This window comes from Culex pipiens, chromosome 3 (genome assembly GCF_016801865.2).
Source record: "Culex pipiens pallens isolate TS chromosome 3, TS_CPP_V2, whole genome shotgun sequence".
In the NCBI taxonomy this organism is placed as follows: domain Eukaryota; kingdom Metazoa; phylum Arthropoda; class Insecta; order Diptera; family Culicidae; genus Culex; species Culex pipiens.
Window position 1 is genome coordinate 13,861,762 of NC_068939.1, and position 24,343 is coordinate 13,886,104.

The 24,343-nt window shown below is 33.9% G+C and overlaps 2 protein-coding genes across 7 annotated transcripts in view; one reads left to right on the forward strand and one right to left on the reverse strand.

The window, feature by feature from the left end:
* Positions 1-24,343, reverse strand: part of LOC120419511 (electron transfer flavoprotein beta subunit lysine methyltransferase-like) — a 54,391-nt gene that overhangs the window by 20,776 nt on the left and 9,272 nt on the right. For 2 of the 6 annotated variants that reach the window (XM_052711171.1, XM_052711169.1), the window contains exon 2: positions 2,953-3,209. In XM_052711171.1, the coding sequence (XP_052567131.1) occupies positions 2,953-3,158 (206 nt within the window). In that variant the 5' untranslated portion in view covers positions 3,159-3,209. The other 4 variants (XM_052711170.1, XM_052711172.1, XM_052711174.1 and 1 more) reach the window with 4 other exon arrangements.
* Positions 8,851-10,135, forward strand: LOC120419490 (uncharacterized). The gene is made up of 2 exons (XM_039582178.2): positions 8,851-9,354; positions 9,510-10,135. Exons 1-2 carry the CDS (start codon positions 9,058-9,060, stop codon positions 9,699-9,701), a joined length of 489 nt encoding a protein of 162 aa, XP_039438112.1. The 5' UTR covers positions 8,851-9,057; the 3' UTR covers positions 9,702-10,135.

Genomic DNA, 24,343 nt, shown 5'->3' on the forward strand with positions numbered 1-24,343 from the left:
TTCAGGTTAATCGAGAAAATGAGATGTAATTTTTGTTTGATATGTCATCATACATTTTACAGTTCGATTCAAGATAATTAGCACATTCCCATCTTGTTTCGTGAAATATTCGTTAGACACTTGCAGTAGACAGTGAAAAGCGGGTTTACTCAAATTTATAGTTTAAAAAAACATCATTGTTGCGTTTCCGTTGAAGAATAAAATTGTATCTATTTTATTAGATTCAGGACATTACATCTTTTATTACATGATTCTATCTAAAACATTATTATTTCCAAAAAGTCATTTTTCCATTTTTTTTCGAAAAATCTTTATTTTTTGGGAATGAATTATAAAACCTTAGTGGAAAAAAAATAATACCAGAATACTTTGTTTTTTCTTACCCTTGCACAACTTTTAACCTAAAAATATTGAGATATGGCTTGAAATTTGAAAATAAGTTTTTATTTGCCATTCCTTCTTGACATAGGCTGGGCCGAGGGACAACAAAAACAAAACAAATATAATTTGCTTTGGTATCAGTAGATCATAAACAAAATTGAATACTTTTGGTAAAACATTTATATACCACTGACCTACAAAAATAGACAAAAATGACTGCGCCGGTTCAACTCGAGGGGAAGCACGAAGTTTGGGGTTCCCAGAAACACGTGCACTTTGATTTTTTTAAATATGTTTTGACGACCCGAGCAGACGGAAATAACTTGGGAATAACCTTTTTTTTTGATTGTGTCTGCCTGTGTGGATCAATCGGACCGCGCGCTGGACTCACAATCCAGAAGTCGCTGGTTCGAATCCCGAGGCGGACGCAAAAAATTCTAAGTGTAAATATAGGTATTCGGTGCCCTCTCCCCGTGCCATACCTTCACACTTAGGAGACCCGGGAGGCGGAGTCTTGTCGCAAAAAGAACGATACACACCTGTGGATCCGTTGACGAAACCGCAAGGTTTAAGAGGGCCACATTATAAGGTGTTACGTCGATTCCGTTTTTTTTATAACCTTTTTTGATATTTGAAAATACTAGGCCAATAACACTTTTTGTTATTTATAACAAGATTTGTTATTCGTCGTTATGAATTTTTTGTTATTGGGTTGTTATTGTAATAACAAAATAATAATATTTTTAGTTATTCTTCGAACAAATCCTTGTTATTATTTTTTGTTATTTTAACAACTAATCCGATCATCCCAATAACAGTTGGCGGTATTCATCCATAACAAGAAATGTTATTCCAAACTTGTTTTGGATTTCAACCAATATCAGACCAATAACAAATTTTGTTATAATAACATAAATTGTTATTAATCCCTTATGCAAAAATGGATTTTTCAAAAAGATTCCATAACAATTTCTATTACTTTAACAGTATTTGTTATTGAAATGGCATGAATTTTGTTATTACCGTCTGCCCGGGAAGGCCGAATGGTTTTTCTCCAAAGTTTGTATGGAGATTTAGGGCGTTGATTTTTAGTAATTTAATAGCATAAATTTCGATTTAACCTTAGTATTCAATACCTGGGTTGTATTCGACTTTACTGAATAATTGATTTTTTTTCGAAATAAAAATTGCTTTATGAATAAATGGGAACATGGAAAATAATTTTAAACCAGAAAGCTGCATTTAAACAAAAAAAAAAAATGAAAAATTTAGAATAAAAAACCTTTCAGATTTGAAACGCCTCATGTAGGGGAACAGCATCTAATTGCAGCGTGCCTCTAATGTTGGCAGGTCAGAATTTTGACATTCAATTAAAGCTAATTAAATGCGTTTTCAACGGAAATCGAGTGATAAAAAGCACAATTAGAAGTGAGCAAGCAAGTTTCTATCAATAGTTTTGCAAAATTAGTTGTTTAAATAGTGAAAATCAGCAAATTGGATGGAGTTAGGAGCGAGTGCTTAACCTGCCAAACATACGAGAATTTCCCCTATCTCGTTTATTTTCAGTAAATAATCACTTCCATTCATTTGATTTTGCAAAAAGGTAAAGTTAATTTTAAATTTTAAAACCAGATAATGAAAACATTGCAGCAGCTAAAACGTAAAGAAATGATTCATCTCATTATCACGAGATAGAAATTTAATTGAGTTTGCTGTTGAAATTAACACGTCGTTTAAAACATATTGTCCGATCCTCGTGCTTTTTGGGTAGATATTAAAAAAAATTATGGGGTTTTTTTTCATGTTAACCAGCATAATGTCATCGTTTGGTGGTCTAAAGTCATTTTGTTAAAAAGATCAAACCAGAGCGAAGATATCTATAACGAATTATTTTTAAAAATAGAATGATTGAAATGGCGTATGATTTTCTAAATTTTTTGAGATAATAATTTATTATAATTTGAAATTATGCTGTTGATGTAAATCACAACTTGACATTTGTGCAGTTGCTGTCAGTAAACGCTTCAGATTCATCAAATTTAGGTATGATAGATTTGTGCTTCCTGAACACACAACAATCGACAGAATTAAATTTTAGTAAAATTGTAAATTTCTAGTACCGTCATTAAGGGTGACATTTAGTCTGAGGGTGAGATTAGGTCATACAAAAATGCGGTATAAATGTTATGGAATTATCTAAGACAACCATGCGCACCCCCTTATTTTTGCTAACCCTACAGACAAACTTGGGTTCGCATGGGTTTCATAACATTTATACTCGATTTTTTTTTATTTTATTTATTAGCTGGAAATTCACTAAAATTCAACTCTGTTTATAACTTTATTTGAATAAAACAGTTGGAATCGTCATTTTTTCGAAATTTAGCAGAATGGTAACTGTTTTAGTGTTAAAATTTGTTTCAGAAATTTTAGTTTCAACGAATTAATTTAATTAGTTTAATAATGAAATTAAAAATTCAGAAATAAGAATGTTTAGCAATGTAAAAAAACAAAATATTTTCCCATAAATTCTCCCAGCATCCCTCCAAACACAACAACAACCAAACTTACGTTTCACCCATACTGCCACCGTTTTTGCCGGTGTTTGTCGATCCGTCGTCATGATAATCAACTGCGTCGTGATAACAGAAGCTGCTGCCCGGCTGAAATCGTCGTAGTAGACAAGGCTGTAGATTTGCGGCGGCGGCGGCGACGACGAAGACGCCACCCCCCGACGCCGCCGATTGGCAACGCGCCACCAGCTTTCGAAGCAGCATGTGGATGGTCTGTTTGAACACGTCGCAACACGTTACCTACTGGGATCAAATCTGGGGGATGGACGATAATGGAAATGGATTATTTATTATAATAAAATTAGAAATTTTTACTTTTATGAAATTATTTTAATTGAAAGAACTTAAAAAATATAAAACATTCCAAATTATTTTTGTTAATGATACAAAATTACATAATCATGATTTTTTTTAAAAAGCTTAGTTGTATTAGTTTGATAGTTGATTAATTGTTTTTTTTTTTGTATATTGGATTATGATTTGAATTATTGAAATCATACAAAATTTATTCAAATTTGAAAGAAATATTCAGGGGTACGACCTAAAATCGCTACGCAAACAAAAGAAAGGCAAATTAATGGGCAAATTGGGCAAATTACGTTCAATCAGGATGACTTGTCATTTCTTGGTTGACTTTACTCCTCGTCGATCATGCACAAGATCCGTCGCCGAAAACCAGCTTTTTGAACTTTGATCGCGCGCGAAATCTCGCGTCACAGCAGTCAGCAAGTCAAACATTACAAACCTAAGCCCGTGGTACTCCTCTCAAGTCGCCTCAAGCCACGTTTTACGTCAGGTGACTCGCACTCGATCGCGGTCTCGTGTCTTAAGATCCGCCTCACGTAGAACACATGAAATTCCCCATGATCGTTTTTGATATGCGTGCACCAGATCACACACACGGAGCACCTTTACTCAGATGAATAACCTCGTCGAAAAAAAGGAGTTAGCGGGCTAGAATCGAACCGCGACCGACCGGCCTTTGATTTCCAGCGATCACGGATTTTCGAGTGCGAGACTTGGTTTTCCCCAAAGTAAATCTGCCCGGGTGCATTCGCGCAACGTTGTTTTGCCCTGCAAAACAGGTTTTCTCTTTTCATTCAGAATCGTGGACGGATTCCACGAATGAACACGAATGGAGCGCGGAATATAACGAACTTCGTGGAATTCACCGGGCTCGGCAGCGAACGAGGTCGAAGTGGGGGAAGTGGTGCCAGTTTAAGGGAAAGATATTGTGATTTTGCCTCAATTTTAACCGACAATTAAAAAAAAAACTAATAAATGCGTAAAAAAGAAATAAAAAAAGATTTATCTCTGCAAATATGTTAGATTTAATTCATGATATTAGAGAAATTTCTTTGAATCTGTTAAATTAAAAATAAAAACTTTTAAGGTTTTCTCTCCAGAAGTTTTAAACAGAAATTTAATCACTTCATTTTCTTTTCATTTTTACTATAAGATTTGGACCAAAATAAGATCCAACGCCAACGGTTCACAAGTACTTTCCTTAAAAAACTTGCGTCAACTGTTAATCTGGATCGTGTAAATTTACATCTTTAATGATTACTTCATTGCCACAATTTATGTTAAAATATTCAAATACTATGATTGCATCATCATATAAACGAATTGTAAGCTATTTGCTAAGGTAAATCCCTACGAGTACAAAGATGTTTTCATAATACTCATAATTCCATAACGAATGCAACAAGGACGGGTGAAATATTAGCCTATTTCGTACATCATCCGGCACATGACAACAGCCAGCACCGAATTCTGCAGAAACTTATCACATCATTTCAACTGAAGCGAATCCACTTCTTGCGGACAATGCCGAGATTGATACAAAAATCATGCCATTTTGTTTACCAATTAATTTTCCAATTATTATCACGAGGTGTAAATTCGAAGTGGGTTGGCTGACATGTAGGCCTTGGGGAGCGTTCATAAGTTACGAAGCGCATTTTGAATGCTTGTCGATCAACAAACTATTAGTTGAAGATTTAGTCTCTTTATAAAAAATATGTTTTGGATTTAAAAAAACAGTTTTCTGAAATTTTAACATTTTTGAAAATATCCGCGAGATTTATTTGAGGGACATAATCCAAATTGGGGAAGAGCTCATATCTTCGGCTGGTTAAGACTTTTTTTTTCTAATTTCATCAAATTTATCAAATTTCTTGTTTAAATAAATCAATTTGCCTTTTTTTCTGTAAAAACTTTGATTGCCTACTTCCTGTTAAATTGTTTATTTTAATTTCAATACAAAACGCTTTTCAAACGTAAAAATGCAGTTTACTAGAGAGGGGTTAGCTCCAGGCTTATTAGAGAACGGCCATCTCAAAACAAAAGTACCAATCGAAGCACGAGAACTGTCAAACGGAGGTACCGAGCAGAAGAAATTTCAGGTGGTGTTCAATCGACGGGAAGTATTGTAGTTTGGGTAATTTATATTTTATTCGAAAAAGTGCAAAACGCAAATTGAAAACAAACCAATTTAAATTTTCTTTTTTCAATTTAAACTTTGATTTGATTCGTAAAATCATTATTTCGTTGCGTATTAATGCCGCTCAAAAATGGGTTTCCAACTTCGTTCAGCATCTCATTTTAGATTTACACCAACCATAAACTATGTTTAAACTCAGTTTGTTTTGGTTCAATTGACTGATGAAAAGAGAATCTGGAAAGAGTCACGCAGGTGCTTTGACAACTGCAGTGCTGCAAGCTATTTTGACTGAAGTGCATGTAGTGGTGCCAGTTTCAGTATTTTAAGATGTCCGTTCTAACAAACTTAAAATTTTAATAAGAATTGTAAATATTTTTTGGGATAAAATTTTCAAAATAAAATAAAAAATTGAGAAAAAAATGGATAGAGTCAACGCAATCTTGGATTTATTGTGTATGAGTGCATTCCTATCAGAAAAATGCTATCCGTATTGGAAAATAAGCTATGAATGTATCAGCAATCAGAAATCAAAAATAAATTTATTTAAAAACTTATATTTTGACTTCTTCTAGCAGGAAACCAATTTTTAATTGATTGGTTAACCGTACAACTTCTCTAAAATTTCTGTAAACCTTTATATTTTTTAAATGTTTTTTGACTAAAAATAGTTAAGGATTTTTCCTCTGTCACATTTTGCTGAAAAAAAATATATAAAAAAAGTTCAGTTATTTCACATTTAAACAACTGTAAACGATTGTGAGCTTTAATGATTTTCTAAATGAAAAGATATTTTTTTAATAAATTCTTTCCATTTTGTCCATTCTTTCACGGTTTGCCAAATGGTTTCTGATGTCATGCTTCAGGCAAAAAAAAAAAAACAAAACACTCGTGTCCACCATTTTGTCAGCCTTTATCTTTAGAAAGTGACGGGTTCACAATGGAAAATTTTCCTTCCCAGGCTTAAGACTCAAGACACATGGCAACAGGCCACCAAAACTGGCTTAATTTCTGGCACGTCCGCTTTTTCGATCCGGTTTTAATTTACCGCAAACCGGATCGCCAATAAAATCATGAGACCTCCTGTTTACCAGTTAATTATAGGCGCCAATTAAAGCCACGACGTGCAAATCAGCTCGGGAGGAGTTTGGGCAGTGAGCTGGCCTTGTGGTACTTGTTGTTTTGGTGGATTTTTGATTATTTTTTGTTTGAATTTAATATTATTTGTTAAAAATTGATTGAATTTCCTGCTCACTAAAATAAACAGGAAAAAAACTGGAAAATTACTAAAAAGCAAAATGTTCTAGTTTTACTCATTTTAAGATTTTAAAAATGTTGTAACTTTTATAATTAAATAAAAATTTATAATCAAGTTTTAGAATTTTTATAATCAACTTGACGCAACATTCAGGACAGAATTTGGAGTTACTTCTAAAATCTAGTGGTCACTTAGTAAAACTAAGTGCCTACCAAGTGGCCAATATTTTTTTAAAGTTTACCTTGAATATTTCTTTGAAAAGTGATAACAATAAGTCAAGTAATTGGATATTGGTTTAAAATAAGTAGAACAACCAAATAGCTCGATCTTTTTCTAGCTTCGATTAATGAAAGTCAATTTTTTTTTCAATTTTTCTAAGACGAAGAAGAAACCTCGATACACATTAGAGGGGATTGCACTGATTGCGTTGAACCTCTATTATTAAAAAAAAATCATTAGCTTTTTCAATGTCTTCAAAAAATGCTATGGAAAATGAAAATTATATAATCAAACATGTGATATGGCAAAACTGACTTGGGGAAGAAAGGAGAAAATAAAAATAGTGTCGTTAAGTTTTTTATGGTCATGCTTTTTGGTAGTTTTCATCAAATTACATCATTCTGATTGGTAATTAATATTTTATAAATTTTATTCATGTGCCAAATAACCTGGCAAACTTTTCCATCAAATGACTCAAATCGCATTTTTTCATCTTTCAGATGAGTGAGTCTGAAAAAAATGATGTCAGTTAAAAAATCGAGTTTTTAGGCTAATTATGTGGTTCAAAACGGCTTAAAATGATGAAATATGAGCGGAACATAACTTGTGCCAAAATGCTCCATTTATTTACTAATTAATAAATTGGCTGCTTGGCATTGGCACAGGCAAAGGCACCACATGATCGGGAGGCAAAAACAGTTAGCACTTTCAATTACCATCGATATCACCAAATCGGCTGCGATTTCGATCCGGTTTAAACCAGCTATCGAAAATCTAGAACAAAAACATTGATGCTGGATGATGTCGCTTAGTATAAACTACACAATTTAAGCAACTTTTTTTCAGTTTCATTCAAAGAATAAAAAACCTAGCGTATTTTTTGTCTATCATATGGTTTCTGAAAGATATTCGAAAAACAAGATACAAAATATTACAAAATACTTAAGTTCTTCTTAGACAGCCAAGACACGATAATTACACGGAAAATCGAATCATGAACCTAAAAATACGTGTTATCACTAAATTTGAGTTCAAATGTGTCAAATTTGAGTAGTTCATTGCTTGTTCATTACCAACTGTATTTTTCCAATATCTTATCACAATCATTTTGGTCGCCATCCGGGATTTACAATTATTTTAAATTGCTTTAGAGCCCCAAAAGACGAAACTGTAATAATGAGTTTGGTTTTAGTTTAATCTGTTTTCAAAAATAATTGCACTTAGTGTTACATAATGAATATGTATATAGTAAATCTGAATTTACTTGATAATTTTCAACAATAAATGTTTGATTCAAATACAATTTTAGTTAAATTTAGTAAAACGTAGCTCTCTGCCCTTCAAATAACCTTTTCTTCCAACACAAAGACAAATTCAAAATGGCGACTGATTCTGCACAGTTGGGTGTCTTCAAGAAACGTGTGAACAGTTTTTTTTGCTGTAGTTTCTACCAGTTTTTGAAGCAAATTGGAAAGTTTTTTAAGGGATCTTTGTCGCTTAAGACTTGAATCAGGTTCCGAGCATAATTTGATAACGACTATTTCTGGCAAACGGTGTGAAAATGCTCTACTTTTCACTAATTAATAAATTGGGCGATTCTTGGCACCACATGATTTGAGGATACAAAACAACTGTTTGCACATTTAATTACCATCGATATCGCCAAATCGGCCACGATTTCGTTCTGGTTTTAACCAGATTTCAAACAACTAGAGCAGATGCTTCCAAAAAGTATGAAAAATCCACACATCAATTGTTGATCCATCAAATTTCCAAAATGTTTCAAAAACTCCGCTCCATCCGGTTCTTTTTTTGAGCCCCCAAGTAGAACTTTTCCACCCGAACAGGTTTTCCTCGGAATGAGACCTAGTTCATCCCGACTTGCAGCACTGCCGCGCTTCGGCTTAACTTCGACGCGAAGTCGCGGTTGCGCACGGTTATAAAAGGTCCCACCGCGTTCATCCCGAACATCATTTCGTGTCCAGCGCTCGTACAGTTCAGACTACGCGGTTTAAGTCGCTCTACTAAGTCTCGCCTTAAGTAAACATCAACAAAGTGTGTGAACTTGAAGTTGGTCGCGTGTCGTGAGGAATAACAACAAGAGAGACGCTTTTTTTTCGGGGGGTGCAACCTTGGATTACGCAACGTGCAGTGCATTTGAATCGTTGAATATCGGCAAGAAGATGGTGATAGCCGCTGAAGAGCAACTGAGCCAAGTGATGGCTCCAGTGATGAAGGAGTGTGATGGGGAGGGATGTTGTGCTCCGGTTGGGGTGACGGCCAAGCGTGCCCTACTGGTGGCCAACATCGAGGAACGAGTCGTGGTGGGTTTGTCGGATGCCATCCAGGCGCTCGCCAAAACGCCGGAGGAGTTCCTGTTTTGCTTTATGGCGCCACCCAAGCCCGGGGACAGTGCCACCCACATGCACGAGGTCCTGCTGCAGGCCTTCTGCTTCGAGCACGACATTTACATAATCAAGGTAGGTTTCATCATCCTGTTTACGATTCAAAAACAAACCCCACCCCCCAAACTCCTCGCAACCTTTCACCTTAAACTCATTTGCATACATCTTAAACAGAGACACGCTTTTATTAATAGCCCAACTCTCTCTCTCTCTCCTCCCTCCCCAAACAGATTGACAGTGCGGAAAAACTAAGCCGCTTGCTGGGCTCAACCACCCTGCAGTCCTGTGCCCTCGTCCAGAAGACCATGTCCGCGGACCACCAGCACGAGATCCTGTCCAAGGTCGAGGACCAGCTGGTGGACTACTGCGAGGAGCACTGGGAAGATCCGGTCAAGCCAGTGGTCAAGCTGCCGGAAAAGTAACCACCGAAACCCCACGCTTTTGGTGAAAAAAAACTGACCCGCAAGGATTAACCGAGCCGAACCGGCTCAACCGGCGATGAATTCCAAGCCGCGCGCTGGGGTTTCCCACCTAAGTTGGCGTTGATCGCCGAGTCACCCCACAAGAAGCAACAGCAAGCGTGTGCAGTTCAGTGTGAATGACTCGAGGCTTCGTGGACCCGGTGAACAGTAGTATGAAAATAAGCAGCGTTGAAGCGCTGCCGTCTAGACAAAATAGTGCAAATAGTTGGATAGTTTTAGAAAAAAAGTAGGACTGGATAATTGTGACCGTAGCGGAAATGTGTTAATTGTGTCGGCAGGCCGTCAGTGTGAAATAACAACAGAAAAACACAAACATCACACAAAAGAAAAAGAAAACACAGAAAAATATAGATAATTTGATTATATTAATTAAACCGCTCACGAGTTGGAGACATGTTTTTGCGCAAGCGAGTATCACAAATGGCCCTTTTTACAGGAAAAACAACAGCAATCGAACAAAACAAAAAAAAAAAAAGAGTGGATTTGCGATTTGCGTCAGTGAAATGCATGGATTGTTGTGAATTTGCGAAAAGCCTTGATTGGTTTGGCGGGAGAGTGCGATGTTTTTGTTGCGTCGAGCAGTGACGCTGTCTGCGGTAGAGATCCTTAATAGGGAGACTGGTCGAAGTGAATTTGACGTACCCAAACAGACACGAGTTTGACGTATCCAAACGAGCATTTGCATTTAAGCCCAGCAAAACTTATCAGTGTTGCCAAGCTCAAAACATACGTTGCCAGATCGATTTAGCCAGCTTAGACCAGTCTCCCTATTTAGGGTCTCTAGTCTGCGGAGGTTGATTCTTGTTTTTATTTTGTTTTTGTGCTGAATAAGTTTAAATTTCTATCAGTGGGAACGCATGGTGCTTTGTGTTGATTCTGCATAAAACTATGAGAAGTTTTATTTAAATATTCAAGCAAATTATTTGAAAAAATATGAAACTAGAACGAACGATTATTCATGGGTGGTTGAGATTTGCAAAAAAATGTCCACGTGGTTTATGGATGATCCCTAAAGTTTCGGTGAACCGTCTGTCAAAATGAACTAAATTTTACTGAAAATAGGTTGTAAGAAAAACAAAATGAAACGTACTTACCGAATTTTGGTATTTTTCTCGAAATACGTTAGTTTTCAACGTACCGAACTGTTTAGCAGTCGATGAGTCGTTAAACTCGAATTCGTTAAAAAAAATTAGGTGTACGGAACACCAACTAGAACTGTTTGGCCAGAATCACCAATATCATTATTAGAACACCAAACTTGAGCAAAATTGGTACTTCGATTTATTTATCTGGTGGTTTCGTCTATTCATGCTGTTATCTCATTTCACTTATCGACTTATGAAAAAAATGTTCTAATTTCTCCAATTATTTTTGAAGGATGTTGCTAGTTCGAATCCCGCGGCGGGCGCTCTAAAATTCTAAGTGTAAATATGGGTATCCGGCGCCGTCGCTCCGTGCCGTACTCAAACACTTAGGAGCCCAGGGCGGCGAAGTCCTTGTAGTTAAAAGGAAGACACTAGTGGTTGGTACTAGCAATGGTGGCCGAAAGCTATAAAGTCAACTTCGTTTTCGTTATGTTTATGAATATGTTTACAATGAATGATTCAAGGAAATGTTTTTTTCCGATTCTCATTTTATGTTCTAAACAATACCATTAATAAACCATTAATAAACTACGTGGACACTTTTTTTCGAAATAAAAAAAACACTCTCACCCTTAAATGTCCACGTGGTTTATGGATGGCCCACAATATGGTTCCCAAAATTACGTGCAATTTCAATTAAAAAAAAAAAAACTGGGGTTCCGAATGTTTTTCCCCAAAGTTTTTAACGAAAATTACGAAGGTTTTTTGCTGTTGCAAATAGCTCAGAATTACAAGCAATGAGCACAAGGAGCGAACCGCAATAGTTTTGAAAAATGTAAATTGCCCTTATTTCTGGGGACCTTCTAGATTATGCTTCCACTCAATTTCAGACTTTTTACCATTTTTGTTGGCCTGCCTTATTTTAGTTTATTTTTGTTAAGGTTTTGTAAAAGTCATTTATGTCTTTTTTCGGACTTAATCATGAAATAATGCATAGCTAAAAGGTATCGCTTAATCTTGTTTTGTAATAATAATGAAATTATAACGAAAAGATTGTCCACCAAGAATAACTGAGTTCAAATTATTAAATCGAAACATAAGATGGTAGTTTATAAAAACCGAAAGGCATAGTAAAATAATAAAGCCAAAAAATATCTAAATTGGATCCGCCGTCTGGAGATATGATTTTTTAAATCGTTTTTTTTTTGCGAAAATTGTTAAAAATCGCTAGTCATAAACATCCTAATTACCCAACAAAAAAACTACGGCTATAATTATTTTGGCCAAATTTGTTGCAAATTGGAGCATAATTGATCAGAGTCCTGTTGGTTTGACGTGGAATCACTGAAATGTTTGATATTTTAAGTTCACTGAAATACTCATTTAGTTATTTTTTTTCTGAATTATTTTCAGCAACACAATCAGATTGAAAAAAAAAGAAAATTTTGAAATTTATGTAATGACACATTTTTGACAAAAAGTAAGTGAAATTAAGTAAAATTTAGGAGGGATAACAAGATGAGGTGTCCGGATTGCGAAGCATCGGAGGTTTCGAAGAATGGCGTTACTCAATGACGTTATTCAAAAAACGATGCCAAGAAATCAGCCACAGCTAAAATGAGTGACTGATTCAACAAAATGGCGGATTTTAAGAGAGAGAAAGAGAGAGAGAGAGAGAGAGAGAGAGAGAGAGAAAACAATGATACCATGGAGCAAAGTTCAATTTTCATCTCGCTCGTGTTAATCTCTACAGGTATTGTTCGCTAATTAACTTAATTATCATGCATGTGGCACTTTACATATCGGATGGCAGAAAAAGTGTCCAACCATGTTTTTTACCACTTTTCAACATTTTTTTCTAAACAGAAAAGTGGTTTGTTTAAACCTCATTATTTAATATCCAAAATTTCTTTTGATCAAGGGGTTACATACATGAAGAAAATCACAAAATTTCATATTACAGAAAATTTATTAAATCAACTTAAAAGATGATTTTCAATCACTCCTGAAAGTTTCATGAAGATATTTCATGATTTAACTGAGTTAGAGACGATTTAAGCTCAGAATTTTGCCATGCGCAAAGCGAGCTGTCAAACTTTGAGAGCGTTTTTCTCTGAACTCCGAGTTGATTTACGGGTGCCACGATATCTCGAGATGAGACGGACTAAATTGGCTGAAATTTTGGATGAAGACTCCCTAGATATGTCCCGTGTGCATGACGAAGTCCGATTTTAATATTTTGAATTTTCAAAAATTACAAAAATCAAAAACTGGCGATTTTTTATATGGAAAGCAAATAAATATTTTTATCTTTTTTTTAATAATCTTTTTGAAAATCGGCCTTCGTCATGCACACGGGACCGGTTTAACGAGTTTTCACCAAAATTTTGAGCCGATTTGGTCGAAGCAATGTTGAGATATCGTGGCACCCGTTTTTTGAAAATGCTAACTTCAATAGCTATATCTCGGCAATGATACAACCAAATGTCTTCAAATTTGTTTTGTTGACAGATGGAAATGTATTTTTAATGCCCTGAAAACAGATTTTGAAAAAAGTTTAAGTGTGTGCTCAAACCAACCTCTGACATTTTTGCCGATTTACATATATATAACCTTAAGTCTTAATTCCCATTTTTTTTTTTTGCAAAAGACTGAATTTTCGTAATTTTCACTAAAAATGTTGACTGCTCAGTATAGAAACATTCACGTGAACTTTGAAAGTCGATTTTTTACAATGTTCAATACCTGATTTCTCTTATTTCAACAGTATTTCATATAAGGCATTTACTTAAAAAAATAAAATAGCAAAAATAGATATGAATAAAATATGTGAATATAATCAGAATCTTAGCAATAAATTTCAAGGCTTTGAAACACTGAAATTAAAAAAAAAACAATTATCACTAAATGTTTTCTGGAGTTTTTTTTGAAAAGGTCCAATAAACCAAATTTTTAGTTTTTTTTCTTTTTGGGCGTTTTCTAATATCCCTGATTTAAGGCGGTTTCAAAAACACCCACAAAGCAAAAACTGAAAATTTGGTTGACTTTTTCAAAAAAACTCCAGTTTTGTACATTGTAAAATAATAATGAACTCATAAAAATATTTGTTTCAAATGAAAAAGGGTTGTAACAATGTAGATTTGAAAGACAAAAGTGTGTGGCGAAAACATTGTTGTTTCTTGTGCCTCAGATTTTTTAGGTCAATTTTGAAGAGGTGATTGGTTAGGCAACGGTCTAATGTATTCCAATAGCTGGATTTTTTAAGCGGAATTATACGCCATTTTTTGCTTATTTTGAGATCTTTTTGAAGATTACAAAATAAATATGAAAATCATGTATTGATATTATTTTTCATGTATCGTGTTTATCCAGGAAATCCCGAGAAAATTCAAAAATTCAGCTATCGATTTTAAGGAGTTTCGATAACTTGAGAATCTCAACCAGCAAAGGATAATAAACCTAACTAATACAATAATTAAATCAGAAAATATTGCTGTATAATAAAACAAATCAAATGATAACCCAGCAAAGCAACTCATTCCTTAAAAAATATGTCAGAATGATCGTACAATTTCCACAAACGCAAAACAAACCACATCACAGCAAATTTGTTATTTTTCCCTGAATTCCCTCGCGATTAAGAAAAAACCGCCAAAAACACTGATAAAAGCGGACAACCAAGCGTAAATTTACGCCTCAAACCGAACCCCCCAATCTATCTAAAGTACGCACACGACACATAAAAACCCCTCGCGCAAAAAAAAAAACGACGTCGCGTGACGCCCATTACCGTTTTATATCGCGCGGAATTTACAAACTTGTTTAGGGGGTAGTTGATCCTATTTTTAACCCATTACAAAACTAATTTCTGCAAATTTTTGCTTTTTCATTAAATAACTGAAATTTAATTGAATAAATTTTAAAAATCAAAAAGAAAGTTCGTGAAACGGTACACTTTACTAAACCAAACAAAACCCTCCAACTCGTGTTCCGATTGCATGATTCAATGCGTGTGTGAGAGGAATATACGCGAGGAAATCGAGTTTGCGAAAAAGAAGGCACGAGGATTTGTTTAGCTCTGGCTCCAACTCAAACGCACAAACACACACACACACGCTTCCCATCAAGGTTGATGGCGATAAGTCTCGACCGCGTTGGGGGCAGCCGGCTGAGCTGGGGAATTCCGATCTTCCTCGAAAGCCGCGATCACGAGAGCGAGAGAGGGAACGAACTGCTGCCGCTACTCTGGGTATTTTTGCCTTTCTCGGACGCTTCCGAGAAGTGAGAAGAATGATCGACGTCGGCGACGAGGTTCTCTCTGGGTATATTTGGGAAATTCGACTGAAGTGTGCCATTTCTCTCGATTCTGGGAAATGGTTCTTTTTCGGAACAGCTGAGGAAAATTTCCTTTGAAACAGATGAAGTAAAAGCTGTTGCATCATTCTGAATTAGTTTAAAAATCTACTCAGGGTATTATTAAGATCAAAAAGATATTTTGAAAAAAAAAAAAAACAAACCAATTAAGGTGTATTGTTTTTGAAAACAATTTTATTTAAATTCAATTAAATTGAACTTGAAGATATGCTTCAGTATTCATCTGTGGTCTACGCCTAAAGGTCGGAATATGCTTTTTCATCATCATTTATTTTTAAATGGCAAAAAACTTTATTTTGGTTTCATTTTCTTATTATCTTCCTGAAAAAAAATCAGAAAATATGAAAGGCATTTCGACCTAGAATCTTCGAGAAGACCCAAAAAAAAAATGATAGTTTTGATTTGTTTTCGAGTCTGGACTGTATTATCATAAAAACATTATTTCCAACATCCTAATTTATACCAATCAGGACGTGAGCATACAGATTTCTTCGACATAACCTATTTTTTTACTGCAAGGTTCTTGTTAAAAACTAATCCATGTTTATGACAATTCAAATATTTTTTTCAAGTTCGTGTCCCCCCAAGGTCCCCCACTCCTTTAAATGTTTTCGAAAAATCAAACGGCCAAAAAATAATGCTAAACATTTAAATTTTAATTGAAAAGTTAAATAGTCAAATCGATTATAAATGATGTACAATGCACAGTGGTCCAGATCGCAAAATTAAGTGGAAAATGGATTTTCCGAAAAATGGTGACGTTTTGGAGCTCTGGTGTCTTCAGAAGTGTTGTTGCAAATGGAAAGGGGTAACTTTTGGTTGGGTTGAAAATTAGGGTGGTTCACGATTAGTGTGATTTTGAAAATCTAACTTTACAGGAATATTTTTGAGATTTTTTTGTCTTCTAGAAAATTGTGGACTTGCCAATCCAAGCAACTTTGTCGAAGACACCAAAATTTTATCTCGTAATCTACGCCTTTTATGACCAAATTTATAGAAAGCATCTGAGCAAACCTTCAAATATCAGATTTTAGAACGTGGCATTTCGGGGTTAAGCTTTAGGAAAAAGTGATGTTCGGAGTACTTTTAGAGCTTCAAAAAACAAACATTTTTATTTTTTAGGTCAAAAGTTACAGCCATTTTAAGGTAAAAAACATGCAAATTTAAAACTTAAATATCTCGAAAAGTGCGCAATCTTAATTTTAAGCACCAGGTTGTATTTGAAAGAGGAGATCTACAACTACAAACGCTGAAAAAATCTCAGGGTTTTTTTCCTTTAAACTCGAGATATCTTCATTTGAAAATGTTTAATTTTTAAGGAAAAACCATATGGGACCACCCTAACGAAATTCGAAAATTGTTTAAATATATGTTTTTCCATGTAATTCGGCCCGCTGAATCTGAACATGCCCTCAGAATTGAGCCAAAGTGTCGAAAAATTGAATTTTTGGTCATAATTTGAATTTTTTATAATTTTACAAGGATATTTTTTCACTTTTCTCTAAAGCTTAACCCTGAAATGCCGCGTTCAAAAAACTGATTTTTGAAGGTTTGCTCAGATGCTTTCTATAAATTTGGTCATAGAAGGCGTAGATTATGACTTAAAATTTTGGTGTCTTCGACAAAGTTGCTTGGATTGGCAAGCCCAACAACTTTCTAGAAGACAAAAAAATCCCAAAAATATTCCTGTAAAGTTAGATTTTCAAAATCACCATAATAGTGAACCATCCTAATTTTCAACCAAACCAAAAGTTGCCGCTTTCCATTTGCAGCAACACTTCTGAAGACACCAGAGCTCCAAAACGTCTCCATTTTTCGGAAAATCCATTTTCCACTTAATTTTGCGATCTGGACCACTGTTCAATGCATTGCAAAATGTTTACTTATGCATTTTTATTCAAATTTTGGCGTTTTGATCTGTTCACTTTTGTTTTTATATGTGGGATCACAGACCGGAAAAAAACGTACAACTTAAGAATTATAATATATTTATCAACTTATTGATATTTTACCTTTTTTGACAGTTGACATTTATTATTTTTAGATCATTTTTTGATTTTAACTTATTAATTTTGAAAATATTTCTTGAAAAATAAAATTTATAGTTTTGGCTGCCGACATCGATCAGATTTGAAGGGAATTTTTTTTTAAATAAAATTGTTACAATCCTTATCACAATTTCGATTGTGTTTCTTTAGGGGTCAACATTTTACTTACATTTCCTATATTTTCAGTAAAAAGAAGTATGCAGTAATTTTTGTAGTGTCCCAGACTATGTCTCTACGCATTTTTTTTTAACAATTTAAATGATGATGGTGCCAATCTAAAGCAAAAAAATGTGAAAAACAAGCAAAAAATTAAAAGTGTCTGTAAAAACGTGAAAAAATTAGACAGGCAAAATAAAATTATATTAGGTGGTAGAATAGGCCAAATACTATCCAAAACAAACATAAACTAAACAAGATAAATGAAAATGAAAAAAAATATAAACAAGAAAAACATAAGGTAGAAGGGCAGTAGAAGGTTAAAAATTTTAACAAATTATGGAAGTTTTTGTTACTATTTTTTGCTTAGCATTGGTTGATTCAATTACAATTTAAGAAAAAATAAAATCCAAAGACAACGATATTTCTCATAATAATATCAAACAAATAGGTAGAGATTTCGCCTTTAATATAACAGACCGTTTTTAAACAAATCAATTACAATTCACGTACCGTATCATGTCACACAACTTCCACAAATCAATCAAAAAAACATTTTTTCTATTTTTAGCTCTATCAATTTACTATAAAGCCGACCAACCATCAGCCTCGATACCGTCTTCAATTAATAGAACCTAACCTTGACAGTCCCGATGGCCGCAATTTGCGCAGATTGAGCGCCGCCACGCCTCTATGGCACTTATCATCACTTCTCCCAGTGCGGCCTGGCTGGGGTCGATCACTCTCATAGACGATTTCGCACCCGCCAGCCAATATTGTTTTCTTCAGAGCTAGAATTGATCTAATCTAATTCACGACCGGCGATGGATAACTCTCGACTAGGTCGGTTAGAAAATGTTTCAAAGATATTTTGGAAATTTTTGGAAATGGTGTAAATACAACAATTATATAAAAATAATTATATTCAAGAAATTTCAAAAAAAAAGTTTAACAAACTTAAAAAAATCTAATCGACTTAAATTAAATCGAAAACTAGAGCAGTTAAGAGCTCCAATAGAATCATTCCAACAGATGCTGGTCTGTCGTCACTGAGCGAGCGATAGTTGCGCGATGGAATCGCGATCATGCGATTTACGTCATTGATTGAGCTCCACCACGAAGCAGCATAGCACGTTTCCGTTTTTGTTTTTGTGCTTCAATGTTTTGCGGCAGTGCGCAACCCCAACACGAGACTTGCGGTTGACTGATAAACAGTTTCATTGATGATAATGTGAGATGCGCAAAGCCTGCTTCTCTTTTGGCGCAGTGAATGATGCAAAATTCCGCGAAATTTGCGTCTTGGTGAAGCTTCCGCCATTGTTGGCAGGATTTGCGATGGAGAATGAATGAAACTGTCAATTTGTTCAATTTGATTGAATTTTGCAGCGATTCGTCGATCAACCTTGTCTTATCGAAGAGTACATCGTGTGTACCGGAATCAGACGGAAGGTGTGAACCCCCCTTATATTTATTCGAAAAATAGCCAAGATGATTCACCCACCTGGGCTGCCGTAGCTGATTCATGCTCGGAATACACCCGTTCGTATCAGGTGAGAAACTTTTGCGGTTTGGAGTTTCAGATTCACTTTCGGTGGAAGTGAGACGGTTTGCGATGCGAGTATTGCCGTGATTATTCATTTTTCTTAGTTTTTTGTTATAATCAACAGTTCATAATTGGTTCAAAATAATCTAGTTTTCTGATTTTGGTTCAATAAATCATCGCCTTCGTGCTAACTTGTCGTAAGTGCATTTTAGGCCAAATTGAGTTAAGAACGCCATTTTGTGCAGCTCACAATGATTCGCCTTTTGACCTTCACAGATCCCCAAAATTCGATTTCAATAAAAGCCAAAAAAGCTCCGTGCATTTTTGTCACTTTTTATATGATAGAAGTTTCAATCTTGACGTGCTATCTTGACACAGCCTAAAAATTGATGTAAGTGCGAAAATTGGCCAAAGGGATTTCAGGTCAGAACGCGTTTGACGCACGAACAAGATAGACTGCCGTCAGTGGGGGTGACATTGGGTCTGAGGGGTGTGATCGGGTCAAAGTATTTTTTTACGGATTTTAACATTTCTCAGGTATTTCTCAATGAAACATAATTCTGTTAAAACGGTTGTGCAAGGGACATTTTAGGATGACTTTGCTGAAAAAAATCTCGTTTCTAGAACAAATCCTGTCATTTTTGAAGCTGTCTAAAGATGAGGTAAGTTTTTGGCCAAAAATGACATCCTGAAAAATAAACTTTTTAAATTTTTTGTCGGAATTGATTTTAAAGTACCCAAATATTTGGAAATCTCTACTATCTTTATATTTAGGCATCATTTTAGTTTCATTTGACCCAATGTCACCCCCTCTAAGGGGCGAGATTGGGTCAATTTTCAAACGATTGGCATTTAAGGTAGTGTTCATCAAAATCCATCTATTGGGAAAATGTTTGCAAACTATCTAAGAACAAATCTACGATAAAAGATTTTCGATGTTATAATCTAATGTTTTCTACTTGAGAACCCTTAACAAAGTTTGAAAATTGGTGGAAATATAGTTTCAAACAATAAATCTTCTCTTAAATCTTTGTTTTTATTTCAAATCCAAAACATGAAATTTCAGTATTTGTGTCGTATCTCATAGGGCATTACTGGCGTTTTTTTTTTGTGTACCAATTAGCACTGTTTGGTGTTGTTTGACTGGCAATTAATTACGTATTTTACTGTGTCGTTTCCGAAAAGGAACAAAATTATAGTTTGAAATCATTTGTTCGCTTAAACTAATTTTTTTAGAGTATTCAATATTTTAAGAAACAAAATTCCAAAGATCAAAATACTCATGAATAAATTTTTCGAACTTTTAATCAAGCTTTGAATAAGTTTTACTTATGTGTTTGGATGTTTTCAAATTCAATACAGTCGTGCCTCGGTTTAGCACCGCATATGGGGGATGCAAAACCGAGGCGTGCATAACCGAGGCACAGAGCTTATGGGATTTTGGCTATATGGGAGACATTAGCTTTAATCGTACGAAAAATCATGCAAACATCAAAAAATTATAGTGTTTTGGAATCGGGATGATGTCAGCTATCCATTAAAATGATTATTTCATGAAAGTTTTTACAAAAATACGTATTTTTCCTGTGTTTCGAAAATGTATATTTTTTTTCTCTAAAGAAACCAACAATATATTGTTGTTGCAATATGGGTATCAAATGATCAGGTTTTTTTCATCCATTTTGGATGTTATAATAACATTTTTAGAAAATACTCCAAATTTTCACAAAACTACGTTTTTTTCGAAAAAATACTCAAAATTTTATTTTTTACAATATGGGTATCAAACGATCGGGATTTTTTCATACATTTCGAATGTAATAACAACATTTTTAGAAAATACTCAAAATTTTCACAAAACTACGTATTTTCGAAAAAAAATACTCAAAATTTCAATTTCTACAATATATATATCATACATTTCGAGTGTAATAACAACATTTTTAGAAAATGCTCAAAATTTTCACAAAACTAAGTATTTTCGAAAAAAAATACTCAAAATTTCAATTTTTACAATATGGGTATCAAACTATAATAATATAATAACATAATAATAACTGCAATAACTGATTTTTTTTGAAAATACGAAGTTTTGTGATAATTTTGAGAATTAAAAAAAAAGATTTTTACCCACACTGTAAAAACGGAAATTTTGAGTATTTTCTTTGAAAATACGTAGTTTTATGAAAATTTGGAGTATTTTCAAAAAATGTTGTTAATACATTCGAAATGTATGAAAAAATCCCGATCGTTTAATACCCACATTGTAAAAACGGAAATTTTGAGTATTTTTTTCGAAAATACGTAGTTTTATGAAAATTTTGAGTATTTTCTAAAAATGTTGTTATTACATTCGAAATGTATGAAAAAATCCCAATCGTTTGATATCCACATTGTAAAAACGGAAATTTTGAGTATTTTTTTCGAAAATACGTAGTTTTGTGAAAATTTTGAGTATTTTCTAAAAATGTTGTTATCACATTCGAAATGTATGAAAAAATCCCGATCGTTTGATACCCATATTGCAATAACAATATATTTTTGGATTTTTTAGAGAAAAAAATGCATTTTCCAAATACAGGAAAAATACGTATTTTTGTGAAAATTTTCATGAAATAATAATTTTAATGGATAACTCAAATCATCCCGATTCCAAAACACTATATTTTTTTATGTTTGCATGAATATTCATAGAATTATAGCCAATGTCTCCCATATAGCCAAAATCCCATAAGCTCTGTGCTTCAGTTAAGCACTGGGCCGTGCTTAACCGAGGCAGCTGAACGGTGCAAAACCGGGGCAGTGCAAAACCGAGGCGTGCAAAACCGAGGCATGACTGTAGTATCAACAGAATTTATTTAAAAAACTAAAATTAGAATTTTGAAGAAAATAATTACAATATCTTAATAAAAAAATAGCATAATGCTGTTGTTGTTGTTATACATCTTCAAATTAGAAAGAACGATTTAAAAATTCTTCTAAATATAATTGAGGTATAGTAATAGGAACAAACTTAGATTTTTATTTAAATTCGGTAAATTTTACCGATGTTTCAACTGCTGAACAGTTTGTAAACCGAAAATAACCTAATTTGGTCAAATCTTTGGCTCATTACGTTCTACCGATTAACGGTAAAATGTTATTCATTTTGACAAATGGTTCACTAATCTAAACTTTACAGATTTTTCAACTACCGACTAAGGTAGATACATTTTCAACTATTAACAAAATACGCATTATTGCCGAGATATAGCTATTGTAAGCAGTTTCAAAAAACGTGTGCCACGATATCTGAACACTGCTTTGACAAAATCGGCTAAAACATTTGGTGAGGACTTCCCGGCCCCGAATAAATTTTGAATTAATCATATTTTTTTGCCAATTAGATAAAAAAAATCCACCAGTTCATCATTTTTAGCAAACATATAAAAACCCTATTTTAACTAGTGCGTCCATCCCGGGAATTCCCGGGACAAAATTCCTGGGATTTTTCCAAAACCGGGAATTCCCGAATCCCGAGATTTTTTATAGTTTGTCCCGGGAATTCCCGAAATTGAAAAAAAATCAAATTTAATCTGGAAATTCAGATTTGGTTGTGAAAATTAATAACAAGTTGAATACTTAATAATCGATTAGCATTAAAATTTTAAAGCATTACAAATTGTATTCAGCATATATCAGTATTAATTTGGCTTATTGGGGAAAATTGTCAAAATTTTAGCTTGCATATCCGCAAAATGCCTGATGCTTTAAATATTTTCAATTCTATTTATTATATTTTTGAAAGACTGAGTAATATTTTAATGTAAATTCAAGATTTTAAATTTGAAAAGAAATATTAAATATTTTTTTTCCAATTCCGTCGTGAAACTACTTACTTTTCCTGTCATTCTTGAACGACGAAATAGCCTACTTTTCTGTACCAAAAATAACAGAATCGAATAGCAACACTTTTCAAAATAAATGCTGAAAAGTTACACTTTTACACATTTTTTTTGATTTAAACGATTTATTGACAAAATACATGAAAATTTGACATGAAATTTCACTCAGTGTGTGTTTTTTTGAATTGCAAAAAATGTTGTATAGAACTCGTTGCAAAACTTGATTTTTTCAGCACTCTTCGTATTTATCCAACGAGGTTCACCGAGTTGGATAAATACGAAGAGTGCTGAAGAAATCCTCTTTTTGCAACTTGTTGCATAAACTACTTTTTCATTAAACACCGGAAACTGGGGCAAATCACGAAAAATATCACGACAGGACAGCTTTTTAAGTCTATTTTCTGCAAGTTTCAATTATCCAGAGGTCTATTATCCGAAAGATTGTATTAGACTTTAGATAATCAAATCACGAAAAAAATGTTTTTCTTTGTTTTTATTTTTTATTTTCCTGCTTTAAACAAATTAGAATTCTGCAAGCCAATTTTAGTCAAATTTGAATGGTTGATTGCCTTAAAAGTTACCAAATACATTTTTAAAATATTTTATTGCCGCATTTTGGCCGCCATCTTGAATTTAAAAAAATCTTAATCACTTTAGAGAAATTAGGGGTTATAGGGGAAATTCTCGTATGTTTGGCAGGTTAAGCACTCGCTCCTAACTCCATCCATTTTGCTGATTTTTACTATTTAAACAACTAATTTTGCAAAACTTTTGATAGAAACTTGCTTGCTCACTTCTTATTGAGCTATCTATCACTCGATTTCAGTTGAAAACGCTTTTAATTAGCTTTAATTGAATGTCAAAGTTCTGACCTGCCAACATTAGAGGCACGCTGGAATTAGATGCTGTTCCCCTACTTAAGCTTGACCATCAAAAATAAGACAGCGAAAAAAGTGGTTTTGAGTGGTTCGATTCTATTCGAGTGATTTGATTATCCGAAGTGATTTCTAAATTTATTGCTCTGAAATCTCCTGTACCTATTCAGACTGTATTTTTTTACCAATTTTACATGGACTGGTATCATTTTATCAGATTTTATTTCTTCTTTATTAGACTTAAAAAAAAAAATGTCGAGCTTCGAGTCGAGCTAACAAATATATGAAAGAAAAATATTGATGGAAGACTTATTTAATTTTAACCACATTGGATTAAAAAAATTAAGTTCATTTAAAATCCAAAGCGCAACAAAGAACGAAAAAAATAATTTTAATTTCTTTTAGGCTATTTGAAAACTGTCCAATTAATATTATCGAGCTTATTCTATAATTTTAAGCTTAAAAACATAACAAATAAAATGAAAACATAGACTTTATGACTGTTTCAAAAATTTCCCGGGGTCCCGGGAAATTCAAAACCCGGGAAAATTGGACGCCCTAATTTTAACCACGACCACCACAAAAACTTTAAATAAACCAGCCTTAACAACGTTTGA

Excerpts from the sequence above, each read along its gene's own strand:
- LOC120419490 (XM_039582178.2), top strand. The coding sequence starts at position 9,058 with ATGGTGATAGCCGCTGAAGAGCAACTGAGCCAAGTGATGGCTCCAGTG. Across the intron at positions 9,355-9,509 it reads ACGACATTTACATAATCAAG|ATTGACAGTGCGGAAAAACT; the intron begins GTAGGTTTCATC and ends CTCCCCAAACAG.